Source organism: Aspergillus pseudodeflectus, assembly GCF_044049435.1.
Source record: "Aspergillus pseudodeflectus strain CBS 756.74 chromosome Unknown BJX68scaffold_12, whole genome shotgun sequence".
Classification (NCBI taxonomy): domain Eukaryota; kingdom Fungi; phylum Ascomycota; class Eurotiomycetes; order Eurotiales; family Aspergillaceae; genus Aspergillus; species Aspergillus pseudodeflectus.
Genome location: NW_027263788.1, coordinates 44,580 through 64,872, shown reverse-complemented (window position 1 = coordinate 64,872; position 20,293 = coordinate 44,580). Strand labels below are relative to the sequence as shown.

Genomic DNA, 20,293 nt, shown 5'->3' with positions numbered 1-20,293 from the left:
GGAGATGGAAGTGACAGGACATTAGAAAAATCAAGCAGTTCCGCACGGATTGCAGGTGAGATATTAATCTCATGCGGCGCCGAAGGGGTAATGTACGTAGTCATTAGATGCTGCCATTGCAATCATATGCGTTCTCCATACATTTCTCGATGCAGAGTCTGGGAAGCTTTGTTGAAGCAGGCTGTATGTTTTCCAATACCGTTTAGCTTCTAAAACGAACTGCAGCGTTTCCAAGCAATAGTTATGGCTCAGGAAGTCCATAAATGTACTGAGTGTATAAGGAAACGGAGCTGCGTCATCGAGTATCTCCTCAAGTTTGGGTTGCAGGTGGTAGATTAGGTTGGAGAACCAGGCATCTTGTATTCTTTTCGATGTGGCTTTGCAATTTTGATATGGACAAAGCTTGCTTTTCTAGTGTATTCTAGAGATAATAATCTTGAAACGCTAACTACTAAATAAAAGAGGTGGATGAACGTGGAAGATTATAAGTTTAAAGGTCTATTAAATATCACCTATTTACCTATTTATATGGCTTCCATTCTGCCTTGAACTTTAGTATAAGGTCATGCTTCTTTACTACTTAAAATATGGATTGTTTTCCCTAGAACCCATGCTTTAAAATGAACCCAAGGTTGTTAAAGCACAAGTATTAAGGATTTCTAAATTAACTACCAAGCAGGTTAATAGCTATAATAGTAAACTTCACTGCTTTTAATAGATATAAGACTATGTTTCCCTTGATCTTGAATGCTAGCGCGATTTTAGTTCCTTCTTGTGGCTCAGAGCACTTAGCCCCGAGTCATCAATTCTATTCCTGCCACTTAGACATGCATCGTTTGCAGTAACTAACTAACTATTAACTTAACTAGTTATCATTGAATTTTCTCAGCATTAGTGATCTCCTGTTTACCAGTTCAGAAAAGTACTTTCAAATCAGGGCGATTAGAAACACCAATAATACTATTTTCAGGATGTTGATAATGGGCAAGCCTATGAGAGAAAGAGGTTATCATATAACGAAATCTCTTCCCTAGTCTATAAGGAGAAGCATTTCATTTTCTGTCAAGTTTATTCTAAAGACTTTAAGGTTGCTGCCGTGGTTGCCTTTTTCACTTCAGTGACCACGCGTTTGTAGCTGGTTGATGATGTCACAGGCGCCATGTCCACTAAGGAAAAACGGTCCGCGAGGGAGGGTAGGGCCCAATTTCTCCAACCTTTAAATACGCCACTTCCCTCAATATGACGGCGCGATCGACAACTCAAACCCGAGAGAGTTGCTTTAAGGTGTGTGCTCAAATACGATTTCCTCGCCACGTAGTTACGAAGCAGACCACCACCTCTCAGACGGAACTCTCGAGTCACCCAACCTTGACAAGATTATTAGGCGCAGCTTGTTTTATGTTTTACATCTTATAGTAATTGCAATGAGAGCGATCGGATCCCCAATTACACCGCGATGCTCTAAATATTGTTCGCCAACAGCAACAAGACAAAGATGCCACCTGGATGCAACTAAGGACATACCCCGTCAATAATAAGAAAGACATTCGTTGCCAGAATCGCGCCTTAATCTAAAGATTCAGGCTCAGGGGAATGGAAACCCCTAAAACCCGTGTCCATCACCCGGCCCAAGATGCTAGTGCTGGTGGCTTTCCCCTGCATTAAAGGAGATGAACATGCCCGAAGCAGTCAACCACAGCCGGAGATCCGCGTTCTCATCCTCATCGTCACCCGAATTAGCGGAATAGGCGGAATAGGCGGAAAAGTACGACCAATACTAGTCATTGTCGTCCGTCGCAAAGTGGCCCGTAAAGACCAGCCCAGCCTCCTCATCGAGGATATCATCTTCCGACCACTGGGTCGGGCGCAGCGTTTCCACCGAAGACGTAGATGACGGCGTCGACAACGGTTAGAGGACGGACCATCGGCCTATGACAGAGTCGGACTAGGCCTCCGGCACGTCTTGGTGATACCTGAGGGTGGTGGAGGGCAAGGGGGCGATGGTCTTCCATTCGCCACTAAAACTACTGCGCTGTGTGCTGTGGTTGCTGGTGAAGGCTCTATTAGCAGCTAGGGCATCATAACCACACCTTCATCTAGCAACTGGTCCTCTCCCTCATCGTCATCTTCCTCATCAACACCGATACACTGCACCACCTCATTGTTGAACTAGATATGCCGCCGCTCGCCTGGGGAAGCCTTGCCAGACGAGGATGTAGTGGTGAGGGTGCCTCCAAGCGAATATGCCGAGCTGCCCGTGCGATAGTAGAAATAGTCAAGGTCAGTGTTAGTGCGGCCCAACAGTGCCCGGCCTTTCGGTAAGTGTTCAGAAGCCACGAATAATCAAAGGAGTACTTGTCTCCTTTTATCCTTCGAAAGCCACGCCTTAGAATCGCAATCATGGCCGCCATGTTTCAGGAACAAGACTAAATAGGCGACCTGATTGTGGGAAGCGATCAAGCGCTAGTGGGGTAAGCCAAACCCAACCAGTAAGTTGTCCGTGAGGATGGGGCTCCCCTTGATCCGGGAGTTCCCCCAGAGCCTGTTATCCCGATATGGTTAGGCATCGATTGCGATAAGGTCACTCTAGCAGATGCTCCTATCAAAATCGTAGACCTAGGCGAAGCCTTTGACCCGAAAGAAACAAAACAGTACACTGGCCACACGCCTCTGTTACTTGCACCACCAGATGCCCGGTTCGCTGATGCAGGAGAGCTAGATAAGCCTCTTATCTTTCCCATTAGATGTCTGGACATTAGCATGCACGATCTGGGATATCTTCGGATGTAGACATCCATTCGACGCCTTCTCCGTCTCTCTAGACGAGGTTACGATGGAGCACGTCAAGATGCTTGGGAAACTGCTCGAGCGATGGTGGAATAAATGGGAGGAAAGGAACAATTGGTTCGACCAGGATGGCCGTAAGAATGTGAAAGAGAACCTTCGTCAGTGGTATGGGAATACACATCGGGACTGGATACGCGCTTTTCCGAGTCCATTCTGGAACCGCGGAAGAGACATAGTCTTGAATCATTCACAACAGAGGAGGTGGCGTTCCGTGCCATGATGAAGTTGATGTTGGTCCTTGAATCGAGCCAACGGCCTACCATTGATGAAGTTGTTGGATGTCAATGGATACAGAAATGGGGGCTGCCGGAGTGGTTGAGAATGCAAGACGTTGCTGGCATAAATATTTAGGTAGGTTGGATAAATCTTCAAATTTCTAAAGAATAAGAATATCGATGGCTTTATCAAAGCTGAAGTTGTGTTGCGCTGATATATATTGTACCATAATTGCTATGTACACCCCACTTCAAGAGACTGATACCATATCAAGGGGACTTACAACTAGTAGTAGTCCCTACAAGCCACTACCAAGACTTACCATTATTATCGCTCAAGGACAGCATCATCGTTAATTTCTTTAGATGGATGTTGGAAACAGCTCGTGACAAGCATTTTGATAACTAGGTTAACTATCCCCACAGGTGGAGCGATGACTAAGCCTTTGCTCGGCCTCGTTTTCCGTCGCCGCGGACAACTCCAACTCTTCCACTCTCTCTTCGCATGTCGTCCATGTGCCCCCAACACTCAATCTCGCTCTTCTCGCCCTATATTTTGAGCCTCCGGGCAGGCCGGCTTACCTCGCGAACGGGTGTCTATAACCCATGACCGGCCGACATGCTCCTCGTTCAAAGAATGGTATCGTGAGCTCTCGCTACCCCTTGTTTCCCGCGGGAAACACGCCCACAGTCTTGCTAACCCGATGGCGCATTTTTCTAGGCTGCACGACCTGTCGCCGTCGAAAAGTGAAGTGCGGAGAGGAGCGCCCAGTATGCATACGGTGCAGCTCATTACAACTTGTGTGTGACTGGGGAGTGGCCGCAAGACGTGCGAGATCCAATGCCGCGGCCAGGTTCATCCAACCAGCGCGACCTCAGTGGTCAGTGTCGTCGCCGACAACACCTACAACTAGCGATGGAGGGTTGTCTCAGATGGTCCGAGGTACACCAATGCTCAGCCCGACGTTTGCGGTTTCCCCTCACATCGTCCCAAACCTGTCGCCGGTTGAGACCATCTTTTCGCCGGGCTGGACATTTCCGACCCCGCTCTACCCATCGCTCTCGGAAACTGGCGCCGCTTGCTCCAATTCGCTGATACTGTCGGAGCGCGATCAACAGTACTTCCAATACTTCCCGTCGTCCTCTGTTGTGTTCTATTACATCAAGAATTGGCAATGGAGCAGTTTCAGCTACCTGTACCAGGGCCCTGCCATCGCCAACAAGCTCATTATGCGCATGATACTCGCATTGTCTGCGAGCGACATGCACCGTAATGGATTGGCGGTGCGCCTACCCGGTCGTCCAACCGCTGAGGATCACGGTCGGTATCATTACGGGCGCGCGGTAAAAGAATTCCGCCAGCTGCTGGAGACTCCTCGAGAGTTGGTCTCCCAGGTCGAGTTGGAGACCATCTTTGCGACCATGTTCCTGATGATATGTTATGAATGGCAATTCGGCGAGTCAGTGCAGGGTCTGCAGCTTCACCTGCGAGGCGTGCGCTCGCTGCTGGAGTCGCATCCTCTGCTTTTCGAGAACAAAGATGTCGACGAGGTGCTGATGTCTATGGATCTCGAGCCTACTGAACGACCTAAAGTGTCTTTCATTCCGGAGCAATTGTTGCTCTGGATTCTGTACATCGAATCAGGTTGTCGTACCGTGGGTATGACTGATTCACTCTACGACTTTGTCCTTCAGTCAGGCAACCATTCTCTGCACCCTGACCGGCTGTACCGTTGCGCTAGGATATGGGGAAGATGCTTCTGGGGTCAACAGTACCCTGATCAGGAGGTGTCTGACGATATAGAAAACTACCGTGGACTGGAACTCCTGCATACCTCGATGACTCTCCGGCATAAAATCTGGCAGGCATTTACCGACGACCCGGCGGAAACTGAACGCCAGGCGAAGCTGGTTTGGACTCAGATCATGGCCATCCGTGAAGTACGTTACCTAGCTCGGCGACGCAGACGCAAAACTAATCCTGCCAGCAATTTTCAGACCTCTTCTTGACGGCCAAGCTGGCCCGGATAACCTCGACACGCCGCACGCTGATAACAATCTACATGGGCGTTAGCTTGTTCTACGCACATATCCTCTTCCACCGTCGCCTCTTGACTCCGCCTGGCCCGCCGTCCAAGTTCCACCGCCTAGCTGTAACAAACATCATCGAGATAACGAAGAAACAATACGAGTCGGATCCACGGCTCATGCGTCGACTGCACTGGCCAATTTTGATGGCAGCGATCGAAACAGAAGATGCCTCTCATCGCGAATGGCTGCAAGATCGTCTTACCGATCTGCGTCAGTTCCATTCGGAGTATCTCTGGGCTAGTGAGATTGCAGATGAGATTCTCTCCCGACAGGATGCGAGCAACGGCATCTATGCCGACGTAGCGGTATTGCTGCGACAACGCTCGGGTGGATGATTGTTCATCACCAATTCGCACTGCAATGATGCTTGACCCTAGAACCGAGGTTGAGCGCTAGTTTCCTGACTAGCAACGACCTGCATCTCAGACGGGCTAATCTCGCAGGATCGTCTGAACTGATAGCCACGCCATTTCTCACTGGTCGAGAGCAGCGATAAGACCGAGCTCGAGCCTTCACACGCTGATAAGGAGCTCTCCAACAAGTACCGCATCGCCCAATCCCCACGATATAATGCGCTCCCTTCTCCAAATCGGAGGAGTGTTGTGGTGGTTTGTTGGAGCCACCTTCGAAACCATCCCATCATTCTAGATTAACGCCAAGATGTCGGTCCTATCCGCGTGGGAGGCCTGCGATAAGACAGACACTCTGTTCATCCTCGTCTGCTCGGTGTTCTGCTGGCTCATCATACCAGCCGTTGGCCTCGCCTATTCGGGCTACTCGACTCGCTTCAACAGTCTTGCCTCGTTTTACCCTGGTCTCCTCGCTGTCGCCGTCTGTTCACTGCAATGGTGGATGATTGGATACTCACTGGCTTATTCCGAAGGCAATGCTTTCGTCGGTGACCTTTCCAAGGCGTTTCATATCGGTGTCCTCGCAGAGCCCGTTGGCACTATTCCCGAAATTCTCTTCTCGGAGTTTCAGCTCATCTTCTGCGCGACTGTGTGTGCTATAGCCATTGGCGGAGCCTGTGAACGTGGTCGCCTCCTTCCATTGATTCCATTCATCTTCGTATGTTGCCAACCTCTTCTCCGCCTGGTACTGACTAACGTTCCCTACAGCTATGGAGCACATTCATCTATGCGCCCCTGGCCCACATGGTCTGGTCGGACAACGGTTTCCTTGCGCGACTAGGCGCCCTTGACTTCGCCGGCGGCACACCCGTCCACATTTGCAGCGGCGCCACTGCGACCGCCATGAGCATCTACCTCTCCTACCCAGTCTTCCGATCCCGCCGATCCAGCAAACGCACACCTCAGCACCTCCGCCTCCACAAGCCGCATAACTCGCTTTGCCAGCTCCTTGCGCTCATCATAATCTGGAATGCGTGGCTCGCCTTCGACGCTGGTACAACTCTCGCCCTGAACTTCAAGAGTGTGATGGCGGCGTGTGTCACGAACCTTTGTGCTGCGTCGGGCGCCCTCACATGGGCTGGGATTACATACTGGGAAACAGGCAAGTTCAGCCTCGACAGCACATTCCTAGGCGCTATCGCAGGGCTTGTCCTCATCACTCCGAGCGCGGGGTTCATCGATCTCAACACCTCTGTCGCTTTTGGAGTGGTTGGTGCCCTTGCCGGACGGCAGGCATTGCGGATCAAGTTCACCAAGGGAGCTGCGTTGCGCCGCTGGGTGGATAATGGAGATACTTTTGCGACGCATTGCCTCGGAGGACTGCTCGGAACACTTGCGACCGGTCTGTTTGCGCAGCGAGAGGTAGCGGCGTACGATGGCGAGACAGTCATTGCCGGCGGTTGCGTTTTCGACGGGAATTGGCGTCAGCTCGGTGTGCAATTGGTCGAGGCGTTGATCGGGTTTACATGGAGCTTTGTCGGAAGCTATGTGATATACGCTCTAATCGACTGCGTTCCTGGCCTTGAGGTTCTGGCGACGGATGAGTGAGTCTTCCATCACCTTACACTGCACGTTACTAACAATTACAGGGATATCATTGCAGGTATGGACGCATCGCAAATGGACGAGTCTCTCCACGAAGCCCAATGGGCCGGCGAAGAAGACTACCACCCCTTCCATTCCGAAATTCAACTGTGAAGCTCCTATCAATTTGTATATACACAAGCATATCCAAAATAGCCTCAACTTCAATCAAAGCAAGGTACATGCCCCATCAGATCAGGTTCAGTTAAAGACAACAGTTTTATGCCCATTGAGCAACACTCTCCGCTCCGCGAAATACTTAACCGCAGATCCCAGCACGTTACTCTCGACGTTACTTCCCGCATGCGTCAGCTCCTTCGGACTCATCCCATGCCCGACGCGCACAACATTCTGCTCGATAATCGGCCCCTCATCCAAATCGCTCGTGACGAAATGCGCCGTCGCACCAACAAGCTTCACACCACGATCGTACGCCTGGTGATACGGCTTCGCGCCCTTGAACGACGGCAGGAACGAGTGGTGGATGTTGATAATCTTCCCGGACATGGCCTCGCACAGCGTCGGCGACAGAACCTGCATGTACCGCGCAAGCACGACAAGCTCAACATTATGCTCCTTGATCAGCTCGAGGATTTTGCCTTCCTGCTGCGGCTTCGTGTCGGCCGTGACGGGGAGGTGCACAAAGGGGATCTTGTATGTTGCGGCGAGGGGCGCGAAATCCGGGTGGTTCGAGACGATGAGCGGGATGTCGATCGCGAGCTGGCCGGTCGATTGGCGGAAGAGGAGGTCGTTGAGGCAGTGCCCGATTTTCGAGACCATGATGAGCACGCGCGGCTTGTGGTCAGCGGGGAAGAGCTGGAAGGACATGGAGTGCGCGGTCGCGATGGGTTCGAAGGCGGCGCGGAGGGATTCCAGGTCGAGGGAGGCGGCGGGTTTCTCTTCGCTCGAGCTGGTGCCGGTGGTGTCGGGGCCGAAATGCATGCGCATGAAGAAGCGGTGCGAGGTAGGGTCACCGAACTGGGACGAGTCGATGATGTTGAGGTTGTGCTGCACGAGGAAATTCGTCACGGCGCTGACGATCCCGGGCCGGTCGGGGCAGGAGAGGGTGAGGATGAAGCTCATGTTGAACGATTGAGGTGGACTGGGACTGGCCGGTGTTGAATTGGCCTTTGTGCGAAGCGATTGGGGTCTCTGGGGAAAGATTGAAGGGGAGATGGAGGGGTGAGGGGTTGGTGGGCAACTGCTTTTTGACTCACTTGTAAAATCGCGGATATCGTTACTCGATTCGGTGGGGTGGTCACGTGACCGCCGGTTTGGGCACTGATGAGTCATCCATATAGATGGCCAAAAAGGCTCGAGATCAGAGATCACGTGATTTAGTTGTCGGTTCCTTTCCTCATTCCGAGCCCACCTGTACCTATTCGCCTGTAGCTTTGACTTAGATAGCATGATGATCACATTATCCTATCCATATTTCTAATGGGACCTTTGACACTGCACTTTATTTTCGTCATGTCCAATCCGCCTTACCTGTTTTGGTGACAGACCAAACACGTTTGTCATGTGGAACCACCTGGAACATTACTGGCCCATGAGGTTCTTGATTGGACACTCTTCTCACACTACTCCCAGCACTGATTGAGAGGACAACCGGGAAGACAACCGCGAAGCAACTGTGAGGACGTTCCTCAGTCCGCGACTTATCACCGCCAAGAGTACGATCTTCCCGTTGTGAGAGTCAATCCAGCGCACCATGCGAGGGCTCGCGATGCGTTACTCCAACCTTTCTTTCCAGCCACTGCAACACTTGGGACGCTCCAATGCCTGTCTGTTGAAGTCATACTCGAGATCTGTGCCTACAGTGACATTGCAATCTTATTCGCTTTGCGCCATGGCAACGGATGCTTCTCACAATTCATTTCCCAGCTCCTGTCATACCGAGTGTTAGTCCGCCACACTCTCGATACCTGTGTATCCTGTCGCGGAGCGAACTGGCGCAGCATTTCACTTTACAGGACCTCGCTGAAGTTCTCTATACAGAGAATTGCCCCCTTTTGCAGTTCCTTTGGTGGTTTCGTCTTCCTCCCAACCCTAGCCCGCTGCTGCTTCCCGTGCATCGGAAGGCCCAGGCCAGCTGGCAGGGAACTCTGCGTCATAGACCACACGCGTCTGTCTGAATCACTACCCAAAGAATCCATGTCATTATCCGTTCTAATATTGGAAGATTATATACCATAGATGCTTTGCGGCAAGAACAGAGTTATCGGCTCAGTTCGATGGCCGCGGTCCTTAAGGTAGTCGACCCTCGACACCTTTTCACCATCTTACACGGAGCCGACGTACCTGGCGTGCTGTAGGGCGATGGCTGCGATGGCGTTTGTTCATAAAATTACAGGGCCGTGGAGTACGAGTCTCTTGCAACGGCGCCGGTCCGATCTGGAGACAGCTGGGCAGAGGCAGAACAATAGTATTCGGACGCTGCTGCTAGAGTCTATTCCCAGAGGGGTTTCTGAGGCACTCTGAGGAGTGCGAGGATCAGAAATTGGTGAATTGATTGACGCATATGGATTCGAACGGTCCACCTTCGGATGGTTAGGACGTGTATTCATGCCGCAGTGTGAGCTACCAGAATCCCAGGCGCTGTGGTATAACGCTAGTATTCCCTTCCCCCAGTCCTCATCACCGGCGGCCGATGTTTGATTGACACTGGGCAGTGTTTTACAGGAATCTCAGTCCCGTTGAGCTTAATTAGAAGCTTCAAAGTTGGAGCTCTGGCTTCACAAGGCCGACACTGCTCCTTCCCAGTGTGCGATTCATCCATCAATCATCCTCGCCAGTCTTTGAGCTTGTCATTCGTCAACCTCTGATAATTCTGGTACGCCTCGCTCATCTGGAAGTCAGTTGATGTCGGCTTTTCACCATAAAGTATGACACCAGACGTGGATAAATGAAGCTTGGAACCGCTGATCAGCCGCTCCGCAAAAATTAAGATCGTCGATTATCGCTGCAGGCCCGAGAAACTTGTCAAGCAGAACGAAATAGCGCGATTGACATCATGAACATGATCTACAAAGCGCGGTGCTAAGCCTATACTTTGCGGATCTGCTAGATGTGGGATTCATCTTCTATCCTGGTGGACGTCTGCTCTTTTGCGACATTTTCGTGAATCTAGAACGCAGCGCCGATCAGCTTTTCGACCTGACTCAGGTCGAAGCAATTGACTGGGTTTAGCCGCCAGATAAGCTGAACTCTGGTCAGCACCCGAAGTGACGATGTCGGCTTCTACACGCTGGTCTTCCTGCCATTTTACTGCACACTTCCATGCCTGACTGCTGGGGAGGTTGTCAAGTACAGACCGGCAAATAGTCTGTGGACTGGTCATAGGCTCCCTGCGCGATCGCCAGGTACTCTTTTTCGCCGTCTGCAGTCATCTCGGTTGTAGACTTCCGTGGCTAAAATGACATTCAATGAGGACCACGATTGGACGGCTTCATGGCCGGTCTATAATACGGACTGCAGTCACACCCTTCGATAACCGAGAGAGTTTCTGGGTTAGTCCTCGTTTGGATGACTGTAAGCTGTCTTTTGTCCGCTCTCGTTTCGGTTTCTCGGCGCTTATTCTACTCACAGCGCGCAGTAAGCCCGACGAAGTCGCTACTAGTGACAGCCTGAGATATCACTTTAGTTTCAAGCAGGCAGCCTAATTACTGACAGTGGCTCTACTCTGCTTAGAAAGAAACCAGGCGCTGCATCGGTTGTGGGCTGCAGTGTTCTCAGCCTCACGCAAATATGCGGCAACCACTCACCCAATGTATGCAATACACCAGTTTATCTCTACTGCACATTAGAAACTACGCACTAGACGAAAAAAGGGACAGGCTCTGGACTCGAACTTCAAGACCCGAGATGTTGACCCCTCTAGGCGGAGGACCCTGTTTCACCGTCACATGTACTCCAGACTCTTCATCACAGCCCAGACGGAGGAATCGCCGGACGCTAAACGAGCATTCACAATATCACCTGCAGAAATTAATCTACGCCTCCTCTGGTGCCACCACCTCTGCAGAGTCTGCCCATTTCCCCGCAACAAACGGAACGATGTGATTGGCAGATTTGCTCGCTTATTCTTTCCTCGCCGGAAAAAGCCGACTTTGCTTTCCTCAGCCATCACCCCATATATTGTGCTTAATCTAACGTGCATTAGCCGCTTCCCCGGATTCTGCATCCTCCGCGTTCCTTCACGATGTCCCCGTCTCTGGTCACTGCCGGCAACCCGGACTGCCGCTTTCGTCAAGGGAGCGGCATCGCTTGACCAGCGGTTGCAGACTGTATCATGATCGCTTGTATGGCTTCATTTCGCTTCGCTTGACGGTGAACGGACCGGAGAGCCGTGGTGTTATCGCCAGATCCTGAAGATGTGGGCACGGAGCAGGTATAAAGGGTCGTCTGTTGACTCTGTACAAGTCATTCTGAACAGACAACCAACTCTGGATCTCTCAAGCTAGTTACAATGGCATCCTCTTTCCAGGTCTACAAAGCTCTTCTCTTCTTCTCCTCGCTGCTCTCTGCGGTGCAGGCACAAAAGGTCGGCACTCAGCAGGCAGAGGTACATCCCAGCCTCACCTGGCAGGAATGCACCAGCAGCGGCTGCAGCACCGTCGATGGTGAGATTGTCATCGACTCCAACTGGCGCTGGCTGCATAATGTCGGCGGATACACCAACTGCTACACTGGCAACGACTGGGATCGGACTCTCTGCCCGGACAACGAAGCGTGCGCAGAGAACTGTGCTCTTGACGGTGCTCAGTATGCGTCTACCTACGGCATCACCACCTCGGGCAACTCTCTCCGCTTGAACTTTGTTACGCAGTCGCAGCAGAAGAACATTGGTTCCCGCGTCTACCTCATGGATGACGAGGACACATACACCATGTTCCACCTGCTCAACCGGGAGTTTACCTTTGACGTTGACGTCTCGGAGCTCCCCTGCGGCCTGAACGGAGCTGTTTATTTCGTCAACATGGACGCTGACGGTGGCAAGTCCCGCTTCCCCACCAACGAAGCAGGCGCCAAGTACGGAACTGGATACTGCGACTCGCAGTGCCCTCGCGACCTGAAGTTCATCAACGGCGTGGCCAACGTCGAAGGATGGGAACCCTCTGAGACCAACCCCAACGGTGGAATTGGCGGCCACGGCTCCTGCTGCGCGGAGATGGACATCTGGGAAGCGAACAGCATCTCCACTGCCTTTACCCCACACCCCTGCGATGTCCCCGGCCAGGTCCGCTGTGTCGGCGACTCCTGCGGCGGAACCTACAGCCCTGATCGCTACGCAGGAACCTGCGATCCCGACGGCTGCGACTTCAACTCCTACCGCCAGGGCAACCACACCTTCTACGGGCCCGGAATGACCGTTGATACCAACAGCCCCTTCACGATCGTCACGCAATTCCTGACCGACGACGGCACCGACACGGGCACGCTCTCCGAGATCAAACGCTTCTACGTCCAAGACGGCGTCGTGATCGCCAACTCTGAATCCACCTGGCCCGCGAACCCGGGCAACTCCATCACAACCGAGTTCTGCGAAGCCCAAAAGGAACTCTTCGACGACGTTGACGTCTTCACCCCGCACGGCGGAATGGCCGGCATGGGCGAGGCACTCGATCAGGGCGTCGTCCTCGTCTTGTCTCTGTGGGACGACACCTACGCGAACATGCTCTGGCTCGACTCAACATACCCGGTAGACGAGGACCCATCCACCCCAGGTGTCGCCCGCGGAACGTGCCCCACAGACTCTGGTGTCCCCGAGGTCGTCGAAGCAGAGCACCCCAATGCGTACGTCGTCTACTCGAACATCAAGTTCGGGCCCATTGGGTCGACCTTTGGTGAGGATAGCGGGCCTGGAAACCCGACTACCACGACCACTCGGACCTCGACGACTACTACCAGCAGCGCGACCTCCAACCCGACCAACCAGGCTGGGCACTGGCAGCAGTGTGGTGGAAATGGATGGACGGGAGCGACATCATGTGTTAGCCCGTGGACTTGCACTGTTGTGAACCCGTGGTACTCCCAGTGCTTGTAAGGGCCTGAAACGGGAAGTAGGTGGTACCGCTTGATGGCGGCCAGGTGCCGGGGACGGGATGAGTTGCTGAGACTGGAGAAGAATATTTTGCTCCGCTTCTTTCGTTACAAAGTCAAGACTTGTGCTTCAAAACATGTTGTTTAGTTCGTGCTTGCTCTTTAACACTGTTGATATTGCTTAAGAGATGAATGGCAAGTCTGTTCAAGTGCAAGTTTTCCAGTCTCTTTTTCGAGAATCAGTCTAAACTTCCGAGTGCAAAACCTAGACAATTTCATAAGGTAGCTCTGTACCCCTTCCTGCGTGGATTCGCGCAGTCAAAGCCGGAGATGGATAAACAAACATGCAACGACGCTCTCACTTAGCCCAGTCCTTCTGATAAAACATGTATATGTGTCCGGGATATGACCGATATTTGATGTGGCTAACCGGTAGAAGGCTGCCATGCAAATAGTTGTCAACGTATAAACACAAGCACTGTTTCATTATTATGGGATTTCGCTCCTGAGCGCAGAGTCTAATCGGATATTCTAGGCTTCGTCACCTTTGAACTGTCCCGAGAGGCCTGAGCCGAGTGAGGTCGTCCTACGCTATCTGAGATGGTTCGCAATGGAGAAAGACGTGTAGTTTCAGTTTCAGTTCTGTGGGGAGCTTGCTTTCAAGAATATCTTGGGCAACTTCACACCACCTTTCCTTCTTGTGTATGAATTTGAACTGGCCCCGCCCCGTTGGCCCTTCCTGGAATGGGGTTGCCCCTCCTAAATAAATGTTTGGCTCTGGATTGCCAAGCCTTAAGTATGAACATTATTCCTGGGACCGGAGCCATTTTGCTCCTGAGCGTGTCTGGTTCCTTGGAAGCCTTGGCTATACCTTCTCTTCTTCAGATTATTCAGTCTAGCTGCGAGATAAGGGTGGTTGTGTAGGGTAACGTCGACGGCCCTCTGCACATGCTGGACTGCCTGCTGTTGATCATCTAAATTTCCAGTTTGATCGTATCGGTCGAAGAGCATAGCAGCGAGAGTATTTAATCTAGCTGGGAGATCAGGATGGTTGGGCAGGGCAATGTTGCTGGCTCTCTGTATATACTGGATTGCCAGTTGTAGATCATCCAAATCTTTCGTTCGGTCATATCGGTATGAGATCATGTTGCCGAGGTTATTTAACATATCTCCCAGATTAGGATGATCGGTAGGGGTGATGTCGACGGCTCTCTGTGCATGCTGGATTGCCAGCTGTATATCATCCGAATTTCCAGTCCGGTTATATTGAACGCAGAATATGGCAGCCATGTTATTCAATGTGACTGCGAGATGTGCACGTTGGTTTGTTGATTGCAAATCATCCATGCTTTGCAATCTTTCTTTGTCTGGCAAATTCTCTGACAGCAGAATGTGAGTGTTCCACGATCAAAATGTTACTTGGAAATTTGGAATATGATCCTAGAAAATGATTCTTCACTGCTAAACTTTATCAAAGAATATGTCCACCTTGCCAAGGAAGAAGCCGCGCTATGCGTTGTCACCTAGCATCCGAACGAGAACAACCGATGCAGCCACTGCCACATCAGCCCAGCGGTGAATTTCCTGAGTGGTAAGAGAAGTAAGCATTCGCCCGTAAGATGGTCATAAGGTAGGAGCACCTGTAGGGCAGAAAGGTAAGCCAGCCACGCTTGTCCGAGATTGGATTTGGAGATCCGCTGTTCACTGAGGCCGACCGCACGCCCGATTGTCCAATCAAGAAGAGCCGCCCTCCATCCTGCCGCTCTTTGCTGCTACTCTCCGCAGCCTCGCGCAACACACTGGCCGTGGTTTCCCCGCAGCGCCACAACATCCCATGCAGCTGATAAGACGTTTGACGGCCAGCTGTTAGCTCTGCAGGTAACACCAGCCGGGCTCGCGCACAAATTCACGTCCTCGACACGCAGTTTGCATCACCAGCGCCCAGTGATTGCTACTGGTACAGACCAAGCCACCACAAATGTGGGAGGTTTGCCCCTTGTAGTCATCTGCAGAGCAAAGTTAGGCCCTGTTTCTCGACCATGTCGCCGCACCCTCGTTTGTACCTGGAGTACATGGCGTTTGGAAACCACGGGGGCCGCAGTCGGTCTCGAGGCGGTGCGCTGCTCAGCCACGATAATTACCCCGCAGTCACGCCGGGCAATTCTTCAGTTTCTCGAGGAGAGAGCCCCGCCTTGCTGGATTCCTCGTAACCTCTGTTCTTCCCCTGGAATAGTGTACGCCGCGTCCAGTTGCCGACGAAGCACCGACCGACGCCCGCCGACTCCGGAGCCCTAGGTCTCGCCCGTCATGGACCAAACACGGACTATTCCCCTTCGTCAGCCGTGGTGGGCTGGGAGATCGGGCGGGACTCATGAATTCGACTTTACTCAGCTCTGCGAAATCTATCGATGGAATGAAATTCATTAGCGGTATCTCGCTGTGTCCCGTCCGTTGTTTCCCACTATGTTTCTCATTGTCCGTTATCCCCCTTTCTCCTTATCCTCAGAAGGCTTGGTCTTTCGCCGAAATAGCCGAGGAAGTAAGCCTCCGCCAGAAGTAGAAGAGGACCCATCAGGCCTACTAGCGGCGGAATCGCCGTACCCTAGCGGCTGTGTCCGCCTCGACAACTTATCCGCTAGCCATTCTCGAAACCGCTTGGATTGATGGATGCCGCCCAGTCCAGCGGCTGCAATGAGATAGGTTACACCAGACACTGAGCCTAGAACGGTCCAGAACCGCCGCTGTGTATCGGAAGTATCCTCTGCGTCGAATAGGTGCATGCCGTAAAAGGTCTAATCATTGTTAGTACAAAGTATAAGTATTTTCAGCCCCAAGCGCCAGCTAAGACAGGCTAGAGACGGCCAAGGGAGCCTAATACCGCTATAAACGTTGGTGGTAGGTAGAGGATGGTTACGATGGTGAATACCATGAGGTATTGGTTCAGCTCTGTACTTTTGAGCGCTTCCCGTACCGAGGATGCATTGAAGAGCTACAAATAACGGTTAGGGGAATCTGTGGATCGTGTAAAATCAAGCTTGGTGGGGAGGGAGGACTTGCACCAGCCCGGAGACTTTCGACATCACCAATCCTTTGCTCAATCCGCTGCAGCAACGCCGTTCCTTGCTTGCCATGGAAATCGAGCAGGATCTTCCAGTTCATCGCAATCACTTTTCCGGGATCTTGCAGTTGATATCGGGAGCTGTACCGTTTGTCGAACGTTGTGTAGGACCATATCTCGTCTCGGAACCCCTCTTCCAATGCGTTCATGTCGGCCATACTGTCATTGATCGACTCGGCAAAGATCCGCAGCAGTTGCTGAATGCTGAAGTAAAACTCGGAAAGCTGAAGCGTGGAGTCGTCGTACATGCGCTTCCGTCGAAAATCAGCATCGAGGACATCTTTGACCTATCAAGGACTGACTGTTAATGGCACTGGGCTTTCGACCTAGTGTGACACTTGATTTGGTGTCATTACCTTTAGGCTGAGGATGCCATCAATAGTCGATAGGTTGTCCTTCCAGTCTTGCGCCCACCTGTCTAACATGACATAGACTAACCGTTGAAACACGGCGATGCCCGTAAAGAGACCTGCCGTCGCCACCATGCCAGAACGGTCGAGGGCCCGGAACGCACCACTGTTTGTGAGGTCAATATAGTCTCTGAACCTGGGGCCGTCATCCAGGATGACAATGGCAAAGTTCCCAAACGGTTGCAGTTCCCCCGGCCCTAATGCCACTGCCGCTGATAGAGAATATCGTGTCTCCTTAAAGGTTATCTGCTTGTGCCCCGAGGGGGACAGAACACCGCGGTCTCTCTCGCATATTATGCCGGAAGAACCAGAGCTGTCGATCAGATGCCAATGGTAGCTGAGTGCCATGAAACTTCTCAGGTGAATTTGGAGCCCCAAGCCGTCATCCCACGAGTACGTGAACCACCTCGGTCGATCCCCCGCCCAGGATGTAGCGTACCGCCCGAGAAAGTTGTGTGGGCAAAAGCCAGTTATGTGAGAGTCTGGTGCGCAATCCATTGCGCGAGATATGGCGCCAAAGATCAGGGCGATGTCTTTGAATTCGATATATCGTCGATGTCCATAGCTCGGTATCAGGTCACTAGATCGGGTCTCGGTTTAGCATTCAGCTGGCCCCAGAAAAGGCCCCGGACAGAGACCCATACAATAGTATTCCACATCTTCGAGGAGATTCATCTCCTAGAAGGGACTTGACGTTCTGCAATGTAAGAGGTTAGCAACATAAGAAATAGGAGTAAAATAATATGGGTTGATATCAAATTCGCCCCATGGCTTACCTGTGGTCTTGTCACTTTCGCGACCCCATCAGATGATTTCTTGTAGTGGTAGCTGAAGATGCGCTTTTCATCGGCATCCGGTATTTCGAAACCTTCCACACTGGGCGAACCCGGCGAACCAACCGGAATGTACTCTTGCCACTTGCTCTTGAGGACAGCCTTTAACTTGTCGGACCCATCTTGCGGCATCGATCGCCCGAAGATTACCTTGTGCTTTCCATCCACGGCAATCTCTTGGTTCGCCTGATCTGTGATCCAGCCCCAAAAGCTCTGGAAAGCGGTTTCGTCCGGTGCTATATCTCTCCAAAACGAAGCACTTGACGTTATTTGCTCCGGGAGCATTCTCGCCAGGTTCCGGGATATATCGTTGACATCCTCCTCGACCTTGTCGGCGAGTTCCCTTTCCAGCAACCCGGACAGCTTGCTCTGATCGGCGCCGAGCTTTTGTATCTCGTTCAAGATGTTGGCCAAAATAATGTCTCCAGGTATCGCTCCTTCATTGCTGCCAGCCTTGGTAGTCGGGTCTGCGGCGTCTGCAGACGCTTCTGCTAGCGCTGGCTGATCCTCCGGTGTGTCTTTTGGGGTGGACTCAGGTCTGTCAGCCGGAGCTTCACCCTCTAGACTAGCGGCCGCCCGTTTCTCGACGGGCAGCGAATACGCTGGAAGCGGAGGGCTGCCGACGCGACAATATCAGTTCCGTCGATCAAGCCTAGTAAGCAAAGAAAAACATACCTGGGTCGATTGGCTGTTTGGAAAGAGTCCAGTTGATGGAGTGAGGAACCCATTCTCGTAGGATTTTAGGGAAATGCGTGGTAGTCGCCTGTTGGTATGGTGAGGCACAGTGGTGGTGGTTCTTGGTGAAGACCGAGTGGGGTCGCACGTGCAGGGATGACTGGAACGTGCGCAAACCGAGCTGATGAACAATTCCAGGCTTGCCAAGAAGCAATTGGAGTTGCAAGAGAGGGATGGGCGGCCGTTGCACACTACGATGAAGCAAAATACGGGAGAGAAAATTAAAAGCAGACACTCTTGATGCGACTGAAACAGACGAGGAGAGAGCCGGAATCCAAGAAAATTGGATTTTCGACGACTGTTGTGAGCAGGATTACACGTGAAACTTAGCCCATGTTGACCTCCTCGTCTCTTAAGAGATGGCTAACAATGGGCAAGAAATCAGATCACGGGAAGTATTGCTACCTTCAAGTACTTTGCCTTCGGGGACCTTTCATATGGAGGGCGTTACGCCGAATATAATGATTTGCTTTGTAGGTCAACAGGCGGCTACAAACATCAAATCGTGCTGAAAGCCCGCACTGGGATTTAGCCCAAAGACGCATGGATATGCTGGAGGCGTGTCCTCTCGATTCCACTATGGACTAGACCTTATTTTCATCAGCTGGGGAGGTCGAGTTGATCGAGATATTAACCCCGTGCCCGGCCAGGGGTGGGCGGCATGGCAAAAAGTGACTGTTCAACATCTTTCTTGAAGCAGTTTAATTTCGAGAGCTTAGGATGAGGCATAGATGATAAAGATGGCATTTCTACGCGATGTCCGCCAAAGAGTGCGGCTGTTTATTGAGCGTCGTGCTCCAGAACACCTGTAGAGACCCTGTGCTTCTTCCGGGGAATTTCTGTGCAAACAGTCTGGTCACCTCCGACCAAGCAAGATTCTGTTCTTTCCGGAGGCTGACTAGCAAAACTTTTTCTTCCATGGACCATGGTAAGCCTTTCCTTGAAGGAGGCTGTTGCGCATTAACTAGTTCGGTGTTTGAGCTCGATTGATCATAGTCATAAGTCATGTCTCCATCTTGACTCGAGCCGCATCTTGATATAGAGGCGACATCTGTGTTGGGACGGGTGGAAGCAGTGTGATAGAGCATTCTTAAACAGCCATGATAGGAACAGTAGCCGGTCTTCGACTGGAAGGGCCGAGAAATGGGCACGAATGGTAGGAAACGAAACGTTGTTGCGAGGACGGGGCCGTTTGCTGGGCTGGGCAGCACCAATTTTTGAACATCTCTTCCTGGCTCTCAAACCTTTCTTTATTTTTGTGGACTGGCCCTTACGACCCCCCGTTCCTTCTGCATTTTGTCGTCTGCATTGAAGAGGAGGATCTTGATTCGGAAAATGGGAGCACTCCGAGGGACTTCTGTCGTGAGATGTTGGAATGCCGGAGATAATTTCCGCTCCTTGGATCTGCCCCACACCTGGACAGGCATGATCGTTCAGGATTGCAGGATCGATTGTGTCAAGGCCTGGAAGCTCTCTGGTCAGGATATGGTTTCCAGACTCGATGTCTTGTGGGAGCTGACCAGCAATAACCGCCCGTTCCAAGTCGCGCGGACCGAAAAAGGGCGATCGAGGTTCAGCACCGAGACCAATACTATTCGATATTGGGGCATGACCAAGATCCTCCGAACCTGGTAGGTCTTGCAATTGCAAAAGGCCGCTGCCGCTAAGAGTCTCAGTGTGAGAACTGTCGGAGGCTATATGGCCCAAATCCTCCGGCTCAGGCCGAGCGGTCTGAACCACTGAATGTAGACCGCCATCGAAGCAGACCTCCACTGGCGGCCGTGCAGGAAGGGATGCCGCTCGGAGCCGTGAGAGTGAAATTTTTGGCTCTTTGACGCTGGGAAGCTACAATTGGAGGGAGACGGGGTGGCAGTGATCGAGACAGGACTTGGGTATCGACGAATATCGAGAGAATCCCGCGGGTGGTCCGCCTTGTCCTGGAAAGGATTCCACGGCCGGAAAGATTCCAGGCGAAAGCTAGCGCTTGACATGCTTTGCGAAACGG

The 20,293-nt window shown here is 52.0% G+C and overlaps 7 protein-coding genes across 7 annotated transcripts; 3 read left to right on the top strand and 4 right to left on the bottom strand.

The window, feature by feature from the left end:
- Window positions 1-3,668: 3,668 nt before the first annotated feature.
- BJX68DRAFT_254006 (Rh-like protein/ammonium transporter) lies at window positions 3,669-7,261 on the top strand (the record flags this gene model as incomplete). The annotated part of the gene is made up of 7 exons (XM_071042824.1): window positions 3,669-3,702; window positions 3,784-5,003; window positions 5,051-5,348; window positions 5,457-5,458; window positions 5,802-6,221; window positions 6,272-7,107; window positions 7,153-7,261. The coding sequence occupies 7 exons, from the start codon at window positions 3,669-3,671 to the stop codon at window positions 7,259-7,261; spliced, it is 2,919 nt and encodes a 972-aa protein (XP_070901134.1).
- Window positions 7,188-8,747, bottom strand: BJX68DRAFT_37790 (formyltetrahydrofolate deformylase). The gene is made up of 2 exons (XM_071049060.1): window positions 8,365-8,747; window positions 7,188-8,249 (listed from the first exon to the last, which is right to left on the bottom strand). The coding sequence occupies exon 2, from the start codon at window positions 8,228-8,230 to the stop codon at window positions 7,349-7,351; it is 882 nt and encodes a 293-aa protein (XP_070901133.1). The 5' UTR covers window positions 8,231-8,249; window positions 8,365-8,747; the 3' UTR covers window positions 7,188-7,348.
- Window positions 8,748-10,773: 2,026 nt separating this feature from the next.
- On the top strand, window positions 10,774-11,532 carry BJX68DRAFT_37762 (uncharacterized protein). Its single transcript, XM_071049059.1, has one exon. The coding sequence runs from the start codon at window positions 11,056-11,058 to the stop codon at window positions 11,443-11,445; it is 390 nt and encodes a 129-aa protein (XP_070901132.1). The 5' UTR covers window positions 10,774-11,055; the 3' UTR covers window positions 11,446-11,532.
- Window positions 11,532-13,375, top strand: cbhB (putative 1,4-beta-D-glucan-cellobiohydrolyase). The gene has a single exon (XM_071049058.1). It carries the CDS (start codon window positions 11,619-11,621, stop codon window positions 13,194-13,196), a length of 1,578 nt encoding a protein of 525 aa, XP_070901131.1. The 5' UTR covers window positions 11,532-11,618; the 3' UTR covers window positions 13,197-13,375.
- A 609-nt stretch (window positions 13,376-13,984) lies between these two features.
- On the bottom strand, window positions 13,985-14,482 carry BJX68DRAFT_264717 (uncharacterized protein; the record flags this gene model as incomplete). Its single annotated transcript, XM_071045028.1, has 1 exon — window positions 13,985-14,482. The coding sequence occupies one exon, from the start codon at window positions 14,480-14,482 to the stop codon at window positions 13,985-13,987; it is 498 nt and encodes a 165-aa protein (XP_070901130.1).
- A 1,347-nt stretch (window positions 14,483-15,829) lies between these two features.
- Window positions 15,830-16,716, bottom strand: BJX68DRAFT_37728 (uncharacterized protein). Its single transcript, XM_071049057.1, has 2 exons — window positions 16,250-16,716; window positions 15,830-16,181 (listed from the first exon to the last, which is right to left on the bottom strand). Exons 1-2 carry the CDS (start codon window positions 16,556-16,558, stop codon window positions 16,044-16,046), a joined length of 447 nt encoding a protein of 148 aa, XP_070901129.1. The 5' UTR covers window positions 16,559-16,716; the 3' UTR covers window positions 15,830-16,043.
- BJX68DRAFT_232605 (uncharacterized protein) lies at window positions 16,624-18,077 on the bottom strand (the record flags this gene model as incomplete). Its single annotated transcript, XM_071039510.1, has 3 exons — window positions 17,497-18,077; window positions 17,365-17,417; window positions 16,624-17,300 (listed from the first exon to the last, which is right to left on the bottom strand). Coding segments are annotated over exons 1-3 (639 nt in total), but the record flags the coding sequence as incomplete, so codon positions are not given.
- Window positions 18,078-20,293: the final 2,216 nt, after the last annotated feature.

Excerpts from the sequence above, each read along its gene's own strand:
- cbhB (XM_071049058.1), top strand. The coding sequence starts at position 11,619 with ATGGCATCCTCTTTCCAGGTCTACAAAGCTCTTCTCTTCTTCTCCTCG.
- BJX68DRAFT_37790 (XM_071049060.1), bottom strand. The coding sequence starts at position 8,230 with ATGAGCTTCATCCTCACCCTCTCCTGCCCCGACCGGCCCGGGATCGTC.
- BJX68DRAFT_37762 (XM_071049059.1), top strand. The coding sequence starts at position 11,056 with ATGTACTCCAGACTCTTCATCACAGCCCAGACGGAGGAATCGCCGGAC.
- BJX68DRAFT_37728 (XM_071049057.1), bottom strand. The coding sequence starts at position 16,558 with ATGTACGACGACTCCACGCTTCAGCTTTCCGAGTTTTACTTCAGCATT. Across the intron at positions 16,182-16,249 it reads TCGAAAGTCTCCGGGCTGGT|CTCTTCAATGCATCCTCGGT; the intron begins GCAAGTCCTCCC and ends CGTTATTTGTAG.